This window comes from Columba livia, chromosome 2 (genome assembly GCF_036013475.1).
Source record: "Columba livia isolate bColLiv1 breed racing homer chromosome 2, bColLiv1.pat.W.v2, whole genome shotgun sequence".
Classification (NCBI taxonomy): domain Eukaryota; kingdom Metazoa; phylum Chordata; class Aves; order Columbiformes; family Columbidae; genus Columba; species Columba livia.
Genome location: NC_088603.1, coordinates 101,315,980 through 101,337,577, shown reverse-complemented (window position 1 = coordinate 101,337,577; position 21,598 = coordinate 101,315,980). Strand labels below are relative to the sequence as shown.

The 21,598-nt window shown below is 37.8% G+C and overlaps 1 protein-coding gene across 3 annotated transcripts in view; it reads left to right on the top strand.

The window, feature by feature from the left end:
- The window catches only part of ZNF407 (zinc finger protein 407), a 349,389-nt gene that overhangs the window by 190,142 nt on the left and 137,649 nt on the right, over positions 1–21,598 (top strand). For all 3 annotated transcript variants that reach the window (XR_010470399.1, XR_010470400.1, XM_065053014.1), the window contains exons 5-6: positions 14,493–14,659; positions 19,147–19,230. Coding sequence is in view for 1 of the 3 variants with exons in the window: in XM_065053014.1 (XP_064909086.1) it covers positions 14,493–14,659; positions 19,147–19,230 (251 nt within the window). In the remaining 2 variants the exon portion in view is untranslated. The remainder of the gene's footprint in view (positions 1–14,492; positions 14,660–19,146; positions 19,231–21,598) is intronic.

The following is a 21,598-nucleotide window of genomic DNA, read 5'->3' as shown; positions in this document are numbered from 1 at the left end:
AATTTCTCCTGCATGTACTTCATGTTTTAAATTCTGTTTGTATCGATGTGTCTGTTTTGTGGCACCATTATGTGTGTTTATCTGTTTGTTTTGTTTTTTTTTTCTTCTGCAAGATCTTTTATGTTTTGTATAAGATGGAATGGGTCCCTTTGAGCAAGAACAGCATCTTCAAGCACAAATCCATCTTTTCTCTGCCCTCATGCAGGCCTTCCATTTGCCTCTACTGCCTTAGCGTCTCTTCCTGACCATGAACTCTCCTTCTCCAACTTCTCAACCATCTGTAAATCTGCCTGTTGCCATTTCTCCAGCACTGTCTAGACCTGCCTTTGCCTCTCTGACTTCCCTGATAAAATTCGGATTACTGCCTTCGTACCCACACATCTTTATCGTGGAAGCCCCCTCGCCTGTCCCCTGCCTGGCTTTAGCGCTCCAGACATCACCCTGCACCTGACACACGCCAGGGCTCCGGTGGCCTTTCCCCAGCAGGACTCCCTGCCCACTTTACCTTCTCGTTCACAACACTTTCCTTCCTTTGTTTCAATCCCCTCCATGTATTCGTGTCCCTCGGGGATCTTGTTTCCTTTCAGCCTCCCTCAGTTCCCTTCGTTCCTCTGGCTCCCATCTCCTCCTGCCCCTCCTTGGTGTCCCTGAGCAGCCTCCATTCTGTCTCCAGCTCTCTCACATCCTCAGCTGCCGCTGCCATCTGATATTTTTCTCCTTTCCAGTCTTCCACCTAGATTGAGGAATTAGTATTTTAAGAATATTACAGTGAGGGGGGAAACATTTTGTGCACGTGAGTCGCAGTCCTGGGTCCGTGGCTCCTCACGGTAGGAAAGCGCGAGGCTTTGCGGCATTTCTTGCCTTCACAAATCAGATGGACGTGCATGTAGGATCAAAATGCTCTCCTGCCCATTCCCTTCCCCCAAACCTGTGCATAGCACAATTTTCCATCTTGTATCAATTCCAATATTTTAGAACAGCAATTGACTGAGTAATGCGGTGACTAATTATATTGTGCTCTTTAACTGCAAACGGTTCGGCAGTAGCACCAAATAATAGACGCTTCTCCACTGTTCGTTTTTCCCCCATGTTTGTTTTAGAGTCCCAACAAGATGTGTTATTAATGGACCCTGAGTAGAGCAAGTTATTTGTTATGGTAACTTTTTGACCTATTTAATAAGTACTTAAAGGAGTGTAGTGCAGTTTTTATTGTACTCTGCTGTGTACAGTTATGAAGTGTGGTACATAATAAAATAAAAGCAATAATGTGGATATTTCAGAGGGATCCATCAGAGCAGACCTGCAGCAACATATTTCATCTGGTTTGTCTGGCTATGAAGCCTTGCAAGTTATAGCTGAAATAACTAGGAACAATATTGTGGTTATGACTTGCAATTGTTTACCATTGTAAACAGCAGAGTTATTATGTGTTTACCCTTTTCAGTGCTCAGAAACATTTTTGAAATAAGTTCATTAACACCTGCATACATTTAGCTGTGAAAAATGGCATGTCTTTTACCTTCTCATACCTTAAAAATATTTGAGACAACAGTAAAATGCATCTAATTTAAAGCATAGTTTTATTGAGGTATAATTTGGAAAAGCAGAATTATGAAAAAAATTATGAAAAAAAGACTAACGGTTGCACAGCTAATACAAAAACACAGGAGGTTATGGAGATCCACTATATGACAGTTTTCAGGTTCAATGTAGGAGGTCAACTGCAGACTTGGACAATGGAGCTGCTGTATGAACTCCTGAGACCCACTCATGAAAAAGGTGCCTTGTGGGATGGGGGAGTAGTTAGCCATTACTTGTAGGTGGGTGTTTTTGGGGCAAGGGGGGAGAGGAGTTTTTTCATTGTTGTTTTTCTTCTTTGCCTTTTTTTTAAAGATTTTTTTTTTTCTTCCCCAGATGTGAACATTGTGTTCCTTGAAAATAGCAGTCACCTGAAAACTTAATCTAAATTCTCAGAGAAGTCAGTGAGAGTTTTTGCTGTGATGAGGGATGTAAGTTTTGGGTCACTGCTGGTAAATTTTTACTGAAGAATTTTTCATTTTTCTTACTATTCTTGTGGCTACAAGTTTTGTAACATCCTGAGTTCAGGAGAATAACCAACTGATTGGACCTCCAGGAAGTGCCCTGATGATAATCAGCCTCGTGTGCAAGACAGAAAGGCTGATAGTCAGGAATTGCTCTTTAAACTAGGACAGACTGTCAGTCTTTAGGAATGGTGGGGAATGGCCTATTTATGTAATCAGATACTAAAGCTGGGAAGAAGCTGTCAGGCACATTCTTGTTGTGTAAGCAGCAGGCAAACTGTGCTTTATCTGACAGACAGTGTGTAAATCTGTCCATGCAAAAATCCAAATGTTTAGTTTGCTTCTAGTCACTGTAATAATCTGCTTATTTTCTTTTGCTAGAGCGATGACATCATTTAGCAGAATGCACCACAGACAGGAGTCCTAGATAAGGCTCTGTTACTGTCAGTCATTCACGTCTTGATTGGCAAGGAGATAAATAGGAATTTACTAGAGGTTTGCTTCCAGCTAAAAGAGCAGACACCACTACGGGATAAATATGTGAAGAGCAAGTGTTACAGCTGGGAAAAAAAAAAACTAGAAATAAGAGTGCTTCAAAATTCAATGTTAAAATTTTGTAATTTTTTAGCAATAGCCGAGCAGTCTTCCTGAACAGAGAAGTACTGAGATTAATTGATAAAGTAAGCAGCTGCCATAGAGTAGAAGAAAAACCTGTGCATATGTTCTGGGGATCTGTATTAGTTTCACTGCCACCATGTTTGAGAATGAGATTTTTTTTCTTTCTTTCTGAAATGTTGAGAGACTGGTAATGGTTTATCATTGGGGGCACTGTCATTTGCCTGGTGGTTCATCAGACCAGACCTAACATGGACAAATATCCTACTTTTTAGATGAACTATGTTTGTCTCTGCAGTGTTTGTGTCACGGAAATTACTATTATTCAAGAGTGATTTCAGGCTTATTCTGTAGCAAATAATAGGCAGTCCATGATCTAAACTTACCAAATGCTTTTTTTTTGTTGCTGGCAGGGGCATATTTTGGTATGGATAGACTGAAAGGAAAACTTAGAAATAAAACTATGCTATAATAGGAAAGATAGTCTAATCTTTTCTAATGGCATTTAATCTCCTAAATCTTCTGATTTCATTTAATTTTAAAGGGTAATAAAATATGATTGAAATACATCTGAAATGTAGCTTAATAAAAGTAATCTGCTGTACTGAAGATCTACCATTTTGTCAATCTGAAGATTTAGGATTCAAATGGATGGAAATACTTATTTGGATCTTAGACTTCAGAGTTCTTGTGATTTCTGTTGCACATACTCATTTTTTAAGTAGGTAATGTCAATTATTTAAAAATAAAATGAAATTACTTTAGAATTCATTGAAAGTACCTTAAGAAAATTAATCTCCAGGTCATAAGAAGGTAAGACAAAAGAAAAACATGACCGATTAGGAGAACATACCTGGCAGAAGAATACGTTTCTCTGGATAAAGTCAATTGTTCATGTTCCTGTTGTTTCCAGAATGATAGAGACCACAAAGGAACATCTGTTAAAAGCATAATGGTTTGTGCAACAATACTCTGATCCTCTTGCATTTATATTTAGAAGGAGAACTGCATTTTGAAATAGTAAATTGGCTTAGGAATCACAACCTCAAATGATACTATCTTAATTAAAAATACATGCATATCTTGGTGATGTTGTGCACCTCCTCCATTTAAAAATAGGAAGAGAACAACAATTAAGCATTTTCCATGTGCTAATTTTTGTTTAATTTCAAAGAGTTAACCTTCGGAGAAGAAAGCTTCTGCTGGCACGTTAGTGATAAACATTACATTAAAATAGTGATAAATACTATATAATACTCCCAAATAGACATTTTTCCTGTTGTATCCTGGGATGCTTTCTACAGAAATCTCAGTATATTTTTAATGAGATTGTACATCAGTTTGTATGTTGTAGTTTAGACATATTGGCTTTAATTATTTTTGAATGTGCAGTTTTTACAGTAGACAGAATATATGTGATTTAAGACTCACCACGGCACGCTGAATATCGCTTGGCATTTTAGCAAAATGTGTGATATTAAAAAGACCATGAATTTTAGCTCGATTTTCATTATTTTCTCAGATATGTAATATTCCTCTTTGCTCTCCATTCTTCTATTCCACATGTGCAACATTTTGCATGTTATATTAAAACAATTATGTCAGTCTTATTATCTCTCTCTGTACTGTGGTTCCACTATTATCACAAATAATATTAAGTCAGCCTAATTCAGCATTTTCTGCCCACTGAGTGCTATGGTGTTTTGCCTAAATCAGAAGGAAATCAAAATAAAATCTTAAAAAAACCACAAGTTTCCAAGAGGTCTTGGTAGGCTGACCAAGGCTTAAACCACACCTTTTGCTTAAGTACTGTACAACCTTTTTAGGCCAATATCAGTCTTGCCATGCTATAACATAAGCAAAATTAGAAGGTGTATATTTTACTTGAGTTTAAACATCTTCCAGTAATGTTGGCAAACGGTTGTGAATTTTATGCCAGTGGACAAAACCATGAAAATGAAAGTGACTGAAACAGCTCACTAAAGTGAAAATGAAGTTATTTTGATTTTACCAGCTGAGATACAATAAACAAACAGATGAAAAGTAAATGAGAGTTTGGAAATGGGTTTTTTAATAAGTAATAATTTCTTAACAGTATAGGCTTGGTTATTTTATCTTAGTCCTTTTGACAAGACTCGTTTTGTGGTAGCTGTAGCATCATCGCAGAGCCTGATCTCATACTTATAGAACTCAGCATAATCTCATTGACTTCAATGCAAGTTGAATTGGACTAATAATGAAAAATCGCATTATAATAATAGTAAGTTTAGAAAAAAATAGTGCTTATAGCTGATTTAAGTCAAACTGAGTTTGTCTGATATTTTACTGATGTCAGTAAAATCATACTGTAAGTTGGTATTGCTCTGCTGTGACAACTGTGAACTCTTATTCTGAGAACCTATTAAAATCACAAACCAGCAGTCATTCTCTTATTAGACTGTACAGATATTTGTCTAAATACAATACCAAAATAAGTAACTTAGTAAAAACCAATTTGTAGTAAGTTAGCAACTGCAGAGATGAAATAACGGGCATATTACCATTTTTTCTTTCTTTAAATTTTTATCAAGTCTGCGATATGTTATTTTCAGCATATAGTCTTATTTTTCCTTTAGGGGATTTTCTGGTTTTCTTTTTGAATTTTGTTATAAATGATAGGTTTATTTTATTCAATATGATTTCATGTGAAAGTAAATTAAAACCAGCAAAGATTAAAAAAACAAACAAAACCAACCAACTGACTTTTTTTTTTAAATTCTTTTTTTTTCCCTGTAAAATATTACTTGTCTGAGCAGCTTGATTAAAAAGAAAATAACAACAAAAATCACATAAAACATACAGGGTTTCTCTATCCCTCTGTATATAAGATATCTTCTTTTCTAGTTCTAAGGAACTTTTCTTTCATCTCTCCTCAATTTAAATAAATACACTAACCATACATACATTGTAAATAAATTTTTTAAGAAATACCTTTAAATTGCACTTGTCAAAATCAAAGTCTTTATTTGTCTGTTTGTCAGCATTGTAGCACAGGGTTATACTGTAATTGACTCTATGTTAGAATTAGACCATTTTAGGGAGTTTTATGAACAATCTGGGAAATCTGAGTTTCTCACAAATGGTGGAACCTTTTGATTTGATAGCTGAACTCAGGTTAAATTAACCACCGGATACAAACTATCGCTGGCATGTGGATTTGAATAAGTCTGATATTTTAACAAGTCAGAAGCATGGTAGCATATTTTAAATGCAATTAACAAGTAGCTGAACTACAAATACATATACTTCCCAATATGCATTTGCTTAAAATTAAGAGGAACCTTCTTTTCAGGCGAGAGTAACAGTTGTGAAAGCCTTGCTCCCAGTCATGTTCTCAGCAACCACAAGTCCGTCAGGCCACTGTAGTTCTCCAGGCTCGATTTATCTCTGCACGATGGCTTAGTACTTCCCAAAGTGCTCCCAAAAGACTTAGGGTTACCGAATGATAGAATAGACTCATGGAATAGTTTGGGTTGGCAAGGACCTTCAAAGGCCATCCAGTCCAACCCCCCTGCAATGAGCAGGGACATCTTCAACTAGATCAGGTTGCTCAGAGCCCCGTCCAGCCCAGCCTTAAAGGGGATCAGCTAAACGTGGCTGCATTTGGAAGGAGTTTTGGTACCCAAAGCCCGCAGTGGAGTCAGCCCTTCATTTCCTGTAATACCTGCTGAAACCCTGGCTTGACAAGCAAAATAATCCTCGTCCTGTATGTGCTGAAATCTTCCAATTTTCCCACCTTTCTGTCCTACTGAGATGTATCTGATGCTGGATGAGCTCTGCGGTTCACAGAAACAAGCCTTGATTCTCACCCTTTTCCTTTGTAAGACCGAAGGTCTGCCCTCATTTTCAGCTTCATAAAAACATTGTACTCGCATCATCTCTGACTACATAAAACCAGCTGTCTCTCAGTATGTGAAGTTTTTTATATGAATTTTCAAAGGCTGTTTCAGCTGTAAACGTAAACTGAAAACGCACACAAAAAAACAACCCCCCAAAAATCCCTTTCCTTTCTTCTTGATGATGGTGCTGAGTGTAATATGCTTGACACCAGACAATTTTAGAAAGGTATGACATGGTGTAGTTTCTCTGATACCATACCACTTTGCTGTTTTACAAGCTACAGCATGTCACAGATTAAAGCTTTGTTGGATGCAACAAAGCTGGCAATAAATAAACCTCTCTTATATGTCACTGTGACCTAAATTAAACTCATTGTGTTTCCTTTGTTTTGTTAGCAAAAGAGTAGTTTTCGTCACTTTTGAAAGACCTCTAGTGTTTTAAAAAATAGATTTTTAATAGAGATTTTTTTAAAGTTGGAAATTAATTGTGGCTCAGAGTAGAGTCAGTATCTGCTGATTGTTAACCATTGTGTGCTGAGGTTTTTTGGATAGAAGGATAGAATGCAAAGGATAGAAGACTCTAGTGTGGTAGAAAAATAAGAAATGTGAGAACGGCCAAAGTAGCTGATTGCAAATATGCAAAGAAATCCTGATCTACTCCAGCACGTGATAAATATAGTTTTATTTGTGTTTTAAATGTGTGTGCACTTGAACACAGCGGTAGTCAGAAGCCTGGAAGAAAGAATGTTATTTTGTCTGCTCAGGTCTATCTAGTAGAGCTTTGGGGTTTATTTTGCAAATATTTAATTAGACTACAGTCTGGTTTGACCCTTAGACCTAGTTAGATGTCCATCCTAAAGAGAAAACTTTTCATGGGAAAACTCTGCTCAAGGTTTAAACTGTTAACTTCATATACAGCAAAGCTTACACTTAACATTCTGCTCCTACAAACATGCATCAGAATAACAGGTCAGCTCTTACATGAGTGGGCATTCTGTTTGAAAGAGGACAATAAAATTTAGCTCAAAATTAGTATGTACCATTGCTTTTCAAGCTTCTGCCAGTCTGTGAGTTGATTGTATTGCCTATCAGCATTGATTTATTTTACTAACGCATGTCACTGCCAGTCTTGTTAGTCTGTTGTAAGCTACTAGTGTTATGGTGGAGAGCTACCAGATTTCCAAAGGAAATTTAAAAAACAAACAAACTAAAAAACCAACCAACCAAACTTTGACAGCAAATATCAAAAGCATTGTTAAAACATGGGAACTGTTTTCTCCTTGTGAAACAGGAAACAACCACTGGTAACAAAGTGCTGATAGTTTGGGGTTCAAATATTTGTTTATCTTGATATCCCTTCTATTTTCAGAAGATATTGAAGGAAGTTTCTAATGTCTGCGAGGACAGGTAATGTTTCAATTAAAATTGAACTTAAAAAACATTTCAAAGGACAAGTTTTGCTCTAACTATATCTGTCTTTGGAGATGTCCTAAGGAAGTGATATGTTGATATACCCTTTGGAACATACACGGTATCTCAAGATAGTTGCATCTCTCTTTCCTTAAAAACCTGCAGACATTTGATAGTAGAACCTATGTTCACAATCATGAAGATTCTAGTGCTTTGAAACTGATCTTCTAAACTCCAGTACATTGGATATTACTCTGAAAAACTGAGGATCTGTATTTATAAACATGTGGATGAATGACATTCAGTCTAATTTATAGACCAGAATTGCAGTTATATCTTTTTCCTTCTGTTCTGCCTTGGCCTGAATGTCACGAGCTACTCTGTAGAGTGCTTGGTCAAGTGATTTATTTTCTTCTATAGAATCCAAAATCTTCCTTTTTCTTTTTTTCCTACCCCTAGAATCTAGTACAAATCTATGAGATTTTCCAGAATGTGGATAAATTTATCCCAAATAGTTTAAGGGCGCACCAAGCTTTTCTTAGGTAAAAACACTTGCACTGTTGTCACAATTGAGAAATTTATGGTGGAGAGGAACTGATAAAGGTAATGGAACTGCAAAAAACATTGCCATTTTATAGCACCGTTCCATTAGACTGTGTTAATCCAGGGTTTCTGTTCCAGCACTATGGTCTAGAATCTTCCAGGTAAAGAAAAAAGTGCGCAAATGAAACTGTAAGTTTTATTGGTATAAAAGCTTTTGAATCACTATTATATACAGATGTTCACTTTTTTCTACATTATATATTTGTCCTAGTAAAAACTCATGGAGTACTGTCAATGAAACATACCTTCATGTGCATTTAACAGTAAGCTGTGACACTGTTTTAAGTGATTGTATGTTATAAAAAGCTCTGCAGCAAGATTAATGTTACAAAATTGACAGAATATTATAACACTGTGGAAGATGATAAATTTAAAACTTTCCATTACGCCTTAATGAATACAATGGGAATCATGAGGCTGTGTCTGGTGGTTGCGTCATGTTCTTTCAGCTGGCTCGTGAGGCTGTTTTCCTCACATAGAGTAACCTTTAGTCCTACTTTGCTTATGCTTGATTATGTTTTAAATTTTGTTTTATTTTTTTTTAATTTGGAAGATACAAATTTAATGTGTGCTTCTATTCTGAAACACAGTAATATAAAAACAGTAGATGGCACCTCAACAGAATAACTGACTGTTCTCAGAGGCAACAATGCTTCGGAAAGCAACAAGACTAAATTTTGGCTACATTTCACCTCAAAATGTACTGCGGAGTCAGAGGAGAGATTGAAGAATAAGATGAATGCTCTCCTAGCTTGTATATCTCCAGTGGAATTGTTAACCAACCTGTAGCTACAAGCCTGTATTTTCCTCTGCTCTGCTGGTACTTTGAAGGCAACAGGCCAATTTCGTCACTTCTGCAAAAACAAGGCATTCAGCCTGGTGTGTTAGGACAGGTAAATTTGAAATTGGTGATATTTCAAAGCTGAAGCAAAGGTCAGAAATTGATGCGCGTAACCTATTGCTGATGCACAAGTCAGAACAATCTTATAATAAGACTGAGAGCTGAGGTGATGGCAGTTGTGAAAACACTTTTTTTTCCCTTGGAGCTGAAGAAATGTGAGTGCTGATAAGTGCAGAGCCCCTCGGTGCTGTTTTTGAGAGACTTACCTGAATGTGACGTACTCAGGTTTTCAGATCCATTGGAACAAACGGGTTGAATGTACTGTAATTTTGCACAACTATATTACCTCTACATCGCTCCGTTTTCCAAGGTGCATTTGTTTTTAAGGCACCAGTATGCAATCCTTCTCTGAGGAACACCGCATGTTTCAAACTGAACTTTGCTAGGGTACTTACTGGCACTCAATTTTTTCTTTTAAATGTTTAACAAAAGCCACAGTTTGGTGGTGAAATTACTTTTTAAAATTTATACATATACATATATGTATATACATATATATATTTATATTTCTACATATACATATTTAGACAGCAAGTTGTGAGCCACCAGAATAAAGTCAGATAAATGCTGCAAGCCTCAAGGATTCGGAGAAATGTATTAGCTTGTTGGGTTTGAGGTTACCACTTAAAGTCATAATCTGGTTTTGGTAATTTGCAGAAAGGGTGCACAGTTCAGTGTTGCTTTTAGATAAATTGCACAGCTTTCTATCCTACTGCTATACTAGTCTCCTTAAACACTTGCAAGACTACAGAGAGTAAGAATATTTCCTTTCTATACCTATCATTTAGGAAGATTGCGTTTCTGGTGGATGCTTATTAGGAAGCTGTGATGGAATCAGTATAATTATATCATCGATATCTTCTGTATAGACTTTGAATAGTAATATTTGAATTACTAAGTGTCTGGATTCAATGCTGAAAAATTACTATGAAATTTTTAAAAACCCTTCCCCGCCCACTCTCCCCTTAATTTTGAATTAAGGTCCTGAAAATGCAGCTTTCCATCAGATTTCAGGGCCCAAGAACTGTGTGGTTTCCAATGCAGAAATAGTTAAATAGGAAGACATCAGTTGTACTCAGTTCCTATTTAACCATACCTGGAAAATATATTGGCTCATGAAGAGGAAAGAACACGTATGCTTCATATCTGCTAATTTTATGCATGCATTGTGGTTTTGAGTGAGATTTAAGGGTTTTTTACGCTTTGAGATACCCTTGTGGGTTGACTATAAATTTGTCCATGTGAACATCATGGGTTAAGAGTAAGGATAGGAAGCTGCATTGCGTGTAGGAGGTTTAACGTAGCAGCAAGGAAGATGACAAAAAACGGGCCCTAGGATGGAGGACTTTGAGAAAAAGATGACTGAACATAGGATCAGGAAAAGGCAAGTAGATGGAGAGGGGGCATATGATGAAGAGATGGAAAAGCTGATGAATTGTAGCATACGCTTTCAGCCAGAGTGTTAGTTTAACAGTCCCCAATTCCTCCATTGGTTCATGTAAAGGATAGCTGTCACCTTTCTAGGAATGGCAGCAGAAATTTATAGCAGTCGTGTGAAAGTGTATTTTTCAAAAATTTGGAATTAGTTTATTTTCTCTTTATTGCTGGTTCTGTAGAGAAACATGGGGTTTAACTGGTAAACCAGAGCTCAGGCCTACGGGTTACTCTCCAACAGGGGAAAAAATGTGATCAGAGAACTTTGTGTGAGAAGTATTCTGGAAGGCAAAAGTCTTCTCCACCAAATGGTACTTGTAGAGCAGGGTCATCCTGTATGTTGAAAGAACCAGGAAACTTGTGAAAACAAACAAGCAAACAACCCAAACCATTCCTTGGTAAACTCTGGGTGGATACATTAATTTACATTCATTGCTGCTTTCAGCCAGTTCGTCACAACTGTCGATGCTGCAACCTCCCCTTTGAGGAAAATTGTTAAAAGGGCCTTTACTAACTGCGGGTGGGTCCAAAGCATCAGGAAATCAGCAGCAGTACTGTTGGTGCCCTATGCTTGAGTAAGACCATTCAACATGTATGAAAATATAAACATACTGTCATACACTTTGATCAGTAATTCTTGCATGAAATCCTGTTGTAAATCTTGGAAATGAGTGATAGAAACTTGTTAAAATACTGTAAGTCTAAAACCACTGAGAAACAAAATATGCCTGATTAATTTAACAATTGTTTGTGTAGAAAAGAAATAAATTCAAGTCCCTAAGCAGCTCTGATATATCTGAACCTAAGACAGATAGAAATCACTATCATCACTGCACTGTCCTGTGATCTTTTTCTATGCTCCATTTAAGGAGCTGAATTTTAAAAAGAGTTGGAAAAAAAAAAGTAGAACACAAAGGTAGCTTAAGAAAGGTCAGAAACCCTATTTGGACGGCTACCAAAGGCACACACAGGGGTTAGTTAGAGACTGAGTTGCAGCTTTAATTCTGATTTTTCTGGCTTTTGTCACTTCAAAGACAGACTCCCAGTGTTATTTTAACATTTTTATTGTGTGTGAATAATAGAGTACACATTGAGGTTCAATAGGTGCAATACTGTTAAATGTACGTCTTGGTGGATTTAAAAATGAGGGATTTATTTTGTCATTCATAAAGTTGTAATACAGTCTGGAGAAACTATTTGTTAAAAGATAGCATCTACTTAACCTGCTTATTTATTTCTTGTAGTAGAAGGTTAGATCCACAATAAATACACGAGGAAATAAGTAGATAGGGGAATTTATCTTGGAAATAAGATCCCTGTCACGCTTTTGAAATGTGAAATGCATGAAGACCTGTCAGGGAGATATACGGACATGATATTTTTTTACTGTGCATTTGGAAATATTTAGCTATATTTGTCATTCGCTAGTGCCACTAAGCAGTGATCAAGTGATATAGTAATTTGAAAGTCTGTTTTCAACTCAGCATATATATGTTGGTTTGGTTGGTTTTTTGCCTTTGGGATATAGCGGAACTGTACACAAGACTTCTTTATCTTTCACTCTCTGTGAAAACAGTTTTTTGGGGAAAATTAGCATTTGTTTAAATAGGTTGCTTAATGTAGATAAGTCATTTTTAAGTATACCCTTTAAAGAAATCTTCAGTTAGTTATATGGTACACACATGAAAATTGCTATATTTGTACAGCAGTTGGGGAAAAAAAACCTACTGACTGCAAATTATGGAAGCACTAGTATATTAAACATCTAGCTTTTTCCTAGATTGTGGACAGTGGCATACATGATTTCATCATTTTGCTTGTAACTTCCTGGAAATAATGCATTTTAGATAAGGCTGGCATAAAAGATGGACCTCACAATGCAAACAGGGGGAAAAAGCCTAGATAATGGAAAATAAGGGCATTTCTTAGGCTAGCACAATTGCTGTTGAAAACACTGCGGTTATCACCAGATCAGACAACCCATCCCTACAAAAACATCCCTGAACATTCTGAAATCTACCAAATCCGTCACTAAATATTTTTAAACGTGAAAAGCGTAGTTCTAGTTGTATGGAGGCCAAATGACCTGTTCTCTGTGGTGTAGGTAGGTAAAAGAGGTGAAATCTATACTCTCTTTTATAAACCTGACCTACTGACACCCTGGTCATCTCTCTCTGTCATCACCTCTTGACCCGCACCGCATCCACGCGTCCTCTGCAGAGCGCAGCCTCTTCTTGCAGCGGCTCTGCCTGTATGAATTTTTTGCAGATAAGAGGATTTTTACAGTGTAATGCTGAACACTTAAATAATAGCAGCAATGTCATAGTGCGCATTCCACTGCTTTTTTTGCTGCTGTTGTTGAATCAAGAGAGCTATAGCAGTAACCCCATAGCGTGCGTCTGTATCTACTAAATAGGTAAACTCACGTGTATGGTGAGGTTGAGATGGTAGTTACCCTGGTATTAAAGTTCACCTGGTGCTTTACATTGTCTGTATCAAGATATTTCTGTATACACAGTCAGATTTACTTAATACCTTTTTAGGGAATTCCTCTCATTCTTTATTTCTAGGTTTTCATATATTTGTGTATATATTTCTTTTTCTTAGCCGGGGAGACTAATTTTATTCCTGCAAAATATGAAGAAACATTAAAAATGTCATGCAAGACAATAATAATACATTATTTGTGGCTTAGAGCCCTCTGTTAATTATTTTTAAATTTGCCAGCATAAAAAATTCACATTATATTTGAGACAGTGAGGCATAATGTGGAGGTGCACCCTGATGTTGACAGAGCAAAACGAGAAAGGGGGGGACAAAGCCTTTTCACTTGCAATATTGTAGCTGTAAAACACAAACATCTGAATCGCTGCGTCTGCTTTAACAAAAAATCCCAGCATGAAAACCTAGACATGAAACAAGGTTTCCTTAGATTTAGGCTGGCTCTGCGTGCTGTTACGAAGTTATGTCGCCGAGCGGAGAAGCGCGGTGGCTCCGCTCAGCAGAATGAATTGCCTTTTTCTTCCCTTCCTTGCCACGACTGGGATCTTTTTATGTTTCCTGTGGTAACGCTGGGGAGGAGAACGCATTATCAGAAAACACTTTCCTTCAATTTTCTGCAGCCCCTTTTAAAAACCGCATTTTCGTTCCGCAGCAGTTTTTGTTTATTATCGCAACAGCGTTATTACAAGTAGTATTTCAAGCCGGCGCGGCGGCGGCAGCAGCAGCATGGCACCGAGCAGCGTGATTGTCTGAGTAGTTTAGTATGGATAGCTTTTCATTTAGCCTTTGCTCTGACAGCCCGTGCCCTGGATAAGTGGTGTGGGCCTGCACAGGTGAAATCTATTCTCACATTTGCCTCAGGGGTGACTGGACTGTAACAGAATTTTTCAAACCCGTTGGGCCCAACCGCAAAGCAGAGAATAAATGGCTGAAGTGCCAGGCCTCGACAGAAAAATCAATGCCTGGTTATACAGACATGACAGACCCGGTCTGCAATTCTCTTCACGAAAGTCTATGCATTTACCATGCTTCGGGTTAAAAACACGTTCCTCCACTCGCTTTGTGCATGTGCCAGCTTTTAATTCCTCCTTCTCTTGCCTTACCCAGGAAATTTACATGTCACCTGTGTGACAGGAGCTTCACGGAGAAGTGGGCCCTGAACAACCACATGAAGCTGCACACGGGAGAGAAGCCCTTCAAGTGCACCTGGCCCACCTGCCATTACTCCTTCCTCACCGCCTCCGCCATGAAGGACCACTTTAGGACGCACACAGGTTTGAGAGATGTTTCTCCCTCGGGCCGAGGGCCGGATGGACAAGGCAGAAAGGGAGCCTCTTAGTAAAACCATCTCATTTTTGGAAGGTGCCTACCTCCACTCCCAGTTCTTGCCCCACAGCAGCTGGAGCCGGGGGAGAGCACGCTATGGCCTGAAATTAGGGTTTTGACATCAGAGTTTGGTTTAATTGAGCTTCTGGGATGATCATTCAAACACAACTCTTGTCTTTAATGGGGTATAACACAGGTAAAAGTGCACATCCTCTTAGCAGGATCTGTGATAATCTTTCACTTACCAGTGAAACGATGGATTAGAGCTGCTGGCGACTAAAAACAATCATGTTTTACATAAAGAAGCTCGGTTAACTGAGTACAGGTGCAAAGGATACAGCAGAAGTAATAAGCTCTTCAGCACTTGTTATTTTTAATAGCAATCCTTTTCTCTCCTTGCAGCCTTTGTGTGCATGTGGCAATGTACGCTCAAGTAAAATACCCTCTGAAATACAGGCGTGATTTTCTTTTTCTTCAGAGAACCGTAATTACTGAAAAAAAAAATCAAATTTGGTGATGTATTTCAGATGGATCAAGTGAGCATTTTTGTAAAATATGCGCTTAAATTTAATTGATTTAAGTGATACAGAACCTTTAGCAAGGGAACAGGCATTGTTAATTCTAGGTTTGAAGTTAAATAAAATTTAAGCTGTGACAAGTGCAGTATCTAGAAAATAAGTGCCTGTGAAATATGCCGAAGTTCTTAGAAATACTATTCAGTGCTAATAACAGTAAATATCATTTTTCATACAACCCATATGTGACATTGGTTTCAGAAGAAATAAGTGTATGGAATGCAGATTTTGAAATTCTATTAGGCTTCATATAATTATAGTACATAAAGAAAAGAGGTATAAAGTTGACATTACATTATCTGAGCTCTTCTAGGAACTTAGACATGTGCGTGGTTGGGAAAGTGAAAAAGAGACTTAGAAAAATCATGCTGCGCTTATAGCCTGGCCATTTTCTCACAGAGATCAGGTGTACTGTTTTCACATGGAATAAAAACATTTGTTTATTTTTCCTGAACAGATTCTTCCCCGTTTTCCAAAGATCTGTACTCTAGCTTGAAACTGTAGGTTAAAAGTTCCTCCAAAGCTGTTTGTGGGAAGCCCAGGCCTCCTTAGCTTCTTTGACAAGGGTGTTGACGATTTAAGGTCTCCAGCCTGCCCTGAGAGATCACTTATATCGAACAGCAGATGAAAAGCCAGTGCAGATGTAATTTATCGTCGGCGTTTCCTTCTAAAGAATAATTGTGGAGACTTGGCTAGATCAATAATATGGATTTTTGTTGTTAGGTCTTGTAGTCTGCACCATAATGAGAGATAGGGGACAGTGGCTGTTTTCTAATAGAAAATAAAGGATTGGTTTCCGTGTCTTTCTACATTTGAATGCAAAATGGCACACTTGAAACTAATTCAAGTTGTTAAGAAAAGGACCATTTTCTATTGCATTTCTGCTATCATATAAACATGGCAAGTTAGATCAGCCCCCTGTACAGCAAGTGAAATATTGCCTTTACATTTTCCTAAAAGTTAAAAAGTCACAGATTCTGAAGTTGGAATGATAAAATTGTTAAACATATCCAGAAGAATGTAAAATACATCTATGTATCAATACATGCCCATAACATCAAATGAAATATTATGTCTAGATATGAGGGATTCGACCCACATCAAACTTCAGGGCTGCAAAATTCTGTGCAATTGAACTTAAAGTCACAGGTGATGAAGTTTTCTCTGTGTTTTTGTATTTGTGCGTAGAGCACCATACATACACAAATAAGGTATTGAATTCATTAATATGCCTGAAAATGAATGTCGCAGAAAATCGAATGCATCACCACCTTTCCTGGGCTTAAAAAACAGGGCCGAAATCTCCTCTAGTTTTGTGTTTTCAGATCCAAAGCCCCACTGAATCCCTCCAAAGCCCACCCTGCGTGAGACCTCCCAGATCCGACCTAGAGGAGAGTGGAATATTTAACTGGCAAATCATTTGCTAGGGTGGATCAGTTTCCCTATTTTAAAGCTGTTGGTTGGTTTTGAATCATTTCTCTGTGGCTCAAAAAGCTGTTCCAAAGGCCCAGATATAAACCACCCAGTAAATCCATAAGCTTGCAAAGATGCTGTGGGTACTCTGTGTCCTCATTAGTGTATGGAGCTGCAGGCCGTACTGAAGTCTGCTCCTAGATGTTAAACACAACCTGAGCTGCTAATTTATGACAACATATAGATGATGAGCAATTTCTTGGTAGGCATGGTACAGCATTTAACTTTAAAGTGTGAATTTTATGCTAGGGTGTTAGCCATTGCAGCTAGTTATAAAGATTTATACTTTAAATTGATTAATTAATTAAATTAATATTTAATTATAATTAAGGATTAGGTGTAGTACTTCTATTCGTTTTCTTTGATATTTTAATGAATTTAAGTGTTACATGCTGAAGATCCTTATTAAAAAAAAAAAAAAAAGGGAATGAATGGTATTATGCAGAAATATCCATGTAACAATCACGTATAACCCCAGCAATAATATGACTGACAAAGGTTTTCGCAGTAAAATTCATATTTTGTTCCATCATTTAGCACATATGCATTCTTTATGTGATCATTAGGATGGGTTTCCACTCTGTTTTTTTCTGTTTGTTGTTGTTTGGTTTTCATTTTGTCATTGTGGTTTTTAATTCAATTATAATTACAGATTGCTAGAACTGACTCCTAAAAGGAGGTACTGAAATTATTTCACACCTTGGGTTCTGTCTTGGGATACTCTCATAAATGGACCAAATTTTTAAAAATCTGCTTTTCATGACCGAATTTGGGTGTAGAAAGTGACAATACGCTGTTTACTTTATTCTAAAATGGAGATTAATATGTGCCAATGGCATTGCCTAGCCTAACTAGCTAGCATTTTTATGGTCCTACTTTTAGTGGTGGTTTTCAGGCCTCCTTGGACACTTGGTAGGATTGGCTTTCCTCTTGCCGCGCGGGGCCCGGGGGCTCCTGCCTGTGGGGAACTGGGGTTCCCCTGGGACCCCCCTGGAGCCCATGGTGGGAGGGGCAGCTGGTCCCTGTGGAGCTCCCCGCAGAGCTCCCGCTCACAAGATGGTCTCTCGCTTCTACATTAATGGCATCCAAAGTTAAACCGAGGCTCCGCGCTTTTCCAGAAAATCAGTGGATCAGCGTGCCCGGTTATGTGGGAATAAACAACGTGGAGGTTTCCATCCCTCTGTCTTCTTGGGAGGACTTGGTAATTTGACATCCAACCTCTTAACCCAGCCATCTTTTGTAGAAACTGGATTTCCTTCCCCACAGGGAAGAGTTCGAAGGAAACTGTTAGTTTCAATGAATTCAGCATCATTGCCCCACCAGCCCCCTCTCTGCTATGTTACTGTGAAATAAGATAATTTGGCTTCAAATGACTAATGCGAATCTTTAAAAAAAAAAAAAAGAAAAATTAAAATTTTGGTGTTTTCTGAGGTTATTGAGTGTAGGTCTGAGGTCAGCGCTATTAATACATAGTGACCTTCCGTGTGGCCTTCATGGGCTGAGATTGCTGTTCATATTAGTACATTCTGAGTAAAGGTATTGCTGTGAAATGTATTTATAGACAACAGGGCAAAATCCTAACTTATGTTAAAAGAAAAAACCAAAAAACTAAAAAGAGAACATTTGCACACTTTTAATGGGTATTGAGCTTGCCAAAATCTTTCTAATTGGTCCAGAGGTTTGGAATGAAGAATTATCAAATTATCATTTGAAGACGAACAATAGAAGTTCTGCTGCAATTTCAGTAGCAATCCCCAGACTTATTTTCTTTATGTCATGAAAACTTTAGAAACATAACCAGTGCTGAATTGCCACTGGTACCGAATAACGTGGCTTTTATTGTTGCCTGGCTCTTCTGTATATTCAAGTGAATAATTAAATACTTACTAATAAATAGAAGGTAACTAAAGATGACTGTGATCTAGTCTGTTGAAAATTTCTCAGTACCCTTAATTTGTTAGTAAATTCAATATATTTTATTTAAGCAGAATCATATATACAGTATATTAACTTTTTTCCAGGCAATCTTTACTCAGCACAGAAAGGCCAGATGTATGGGAATTGTAAAAAATCAGGATATGCATAAAAACTGTTCAAGTGCATAAAGCAGCCCCATCTGGAAGACATCTAACAGAAATGAAGTTGTACAAAACCATTCCATTGATAATAAAGCTAATTTTTATGGGTCTGACAAGTATGTAATTATGTTCAGTGGTGCTTTTCAGATTTTATCACAGTCAATAAACCGCAGTGGTAATTTCATTCCCATTTGACATATTTACATGGAAACATTTGATTGGAGGAATTAGTAACCCTGAAAGCCTTGATAGATATGTTTTAATGATCTGTGACCTCCGCAGTCCCTCATCTGTTTATTGTTGCAACAGGCGAGAAGTCGTTCCTCTGTGACCTCTGTGGCTTTGCCGGCGGGACACGTCATGCCCTCACCAAGCACCGGCGGCAGCACACAGGTCAGTAAAGCTGTCTTTGCTCTCTGCTGTGTTTTCTCCGGCGAGGGAAGTCCCTCCACGCCGGGGTGGAACGCCAGTCAAATAGAACGTTTCAGCACAAATAACGCATCGGCTCATTGTTTGCCTGGCTTTTTTTCGCGTTTTTTGTAAAATCGGTGTGCCCAAGGTCTGCGTCGAATCTGTTAGTTAGCTGGGAGTTTGAATAATTGCTCAGGGGGAGGCTGGGGGGGTATTTCTGGTGGTTTTTTTCTGAAGGAAGTCCAATTCTAAAGACTGGATTTCTTCTTTAAATGAATGCTAAGTCTACTATTTTTGTATTCCAAGGCCCAAATAGATTACCTACTGTGAAGATTTTGCAAGAGTCTGCTAGATTTGTCCCTGGGTGAAAATTAGAGACTACATATAGATTAATCCATTATTTTGGACTGAGACATGGTTGAAAGCTAGTGTTGTTTCAGTTGCCCTCTTGTAATTTTAAGGTAGTTTGTAATTAATAGGTACAACTTTAAGAGTTACCACATGGTCAGCATGTAAAGCAGGATTTCTCGCCCAGAATTAGTAAAGCTTTCCTACCACCTGCTTATAAAAATTTAATATCGGATAAAATTAAATTGGTTCTTAGTTTCAGAAGATCAGAAAAACTGTAAGCATTAAACATTTATTAATACATTTTACCTTAATTGTGCTTTTTAGTAGTTCCTTGTATGTGTTTGATTATTTGAATAGATTTTGTTCAAACAGACGCAGAAGTGTTGCTGCTTAAGCCACTGTAGTTTTTGTTTTACGGACTACCATGAGGGTAATGTAACATCAGCAGGAGTTGCTGTGTGAGTTAAGTGACCATTGTCTAATGTACAGTGGAAAGAAATGGCTAACAAATGAGAAGCTGCAGTTGTTACGTCATGAATTTTCCATGGATTTTGTAAAGGAACCTCAGTGGGAGATTTTATTATGTCCCTAAATAAACTAATCTGGATTCAGGACATACACCATCTAAGTGCGTAATTTCCTGAAGAGCAGCTACTCTCTTTCTTGAGAGCCTGAAGCCATTCTTCCCACCCTGTTTTCAGTTTATTAAAGCAAACGCATTTGAAGGAGAGTCTAATGCTTTCAAAACTGTAGAGTTTTCAGTGCCAGTCAGACAATATCTTGAAGTGGGTAAGCTCTAAAAAATAAAAATAAAAAAATAAAAAATTCAGGGCCAAATTTTACTTGCAAGTCTAACTAGTAATGATGCTTCCAGAATTTTTCTTCTGATAATGAGGAAAATACACTTTGTGAGATACTGCCACACTTATTAAATATAATAAGCTCTCTCTTAGTGTTATACTCTCTGAATGAAAACAGGAACAATTGCAACTACTGGAATGGAAGTTGCGTGCTGCAGTTTTAACTGTTTCCATTTTTCTGGAGCTCTGGAGGATTGTCGCTTGTTGGCTGAAGTTCACATGTGGGCTAAACGTGAAAATTATTAGGTTTTTTTTCCTTTAGCAGAAATAAATCATTGATATCAATAGGATGGGAACTACCTTTTGTTTCTTATTGGCCTGCCATGTGGCACAGTGGGATCATGCATATGCCTAGGACTCACAGTCAGTGCAGCCACACAAATGGTAAACAATCATTTCAGAAGAGAAAAGCGGAAGAAATGCATCTTCTTGTCTTTGCCCTTCTTGTCTTTACCTATTATGTGAGCACAGATCTGGTTTCTCAGAAATGTAAGCCCTTATAAGGGGTTATATGTTAAATTTTTATATCATTATTCCACAAGCTGATAGAAAAAAATATTTCCTGGTTTGTGTTCAAAATGAGGCTGAAAATACGGTATGTTCCTGGTGAAAAACTGTTCATGTTTTCGATGGCATTTTGCCCTTCGTTTGCCAGTATGGTAGAGACTTTTGTGCTATGATCACAGGGATTCACAGGTTATAGATCATGAAGCTTGCATCTAGCAGGCATAACTTTATATTTTATGTCAGGACTGGAGGCTCGTTATTACTTTGCTATTAACTTTATACTATACAGGACAGCATCTCAGAGGCAGAAGGATCTGTCTTTTTGGCATTTATCTGCCTCTGTGGCACAAACAATCAGAGATGATTCTTTAGCAGAAAAATTATCTGTAACTTCTATTTGTTTCAAGGAGAATGACACAATCCACCTTTGCATTGTTGCACTTATGTGGCTCCCCTTGTATTTTTATCCAGTGCACAACTCCATCTCAGTCCTTAGCTGCACGCACTCCTCTTTGTACCCGTATTTTCCCTTCTGTGTCCCCAGTTGGCACAATTTTCCCAGAGCAGAATGCCAAAGCAAATTACAATCAGTTCTGAAAGGGATAGGTATCAAAAATAGTCTAAATGGCTTA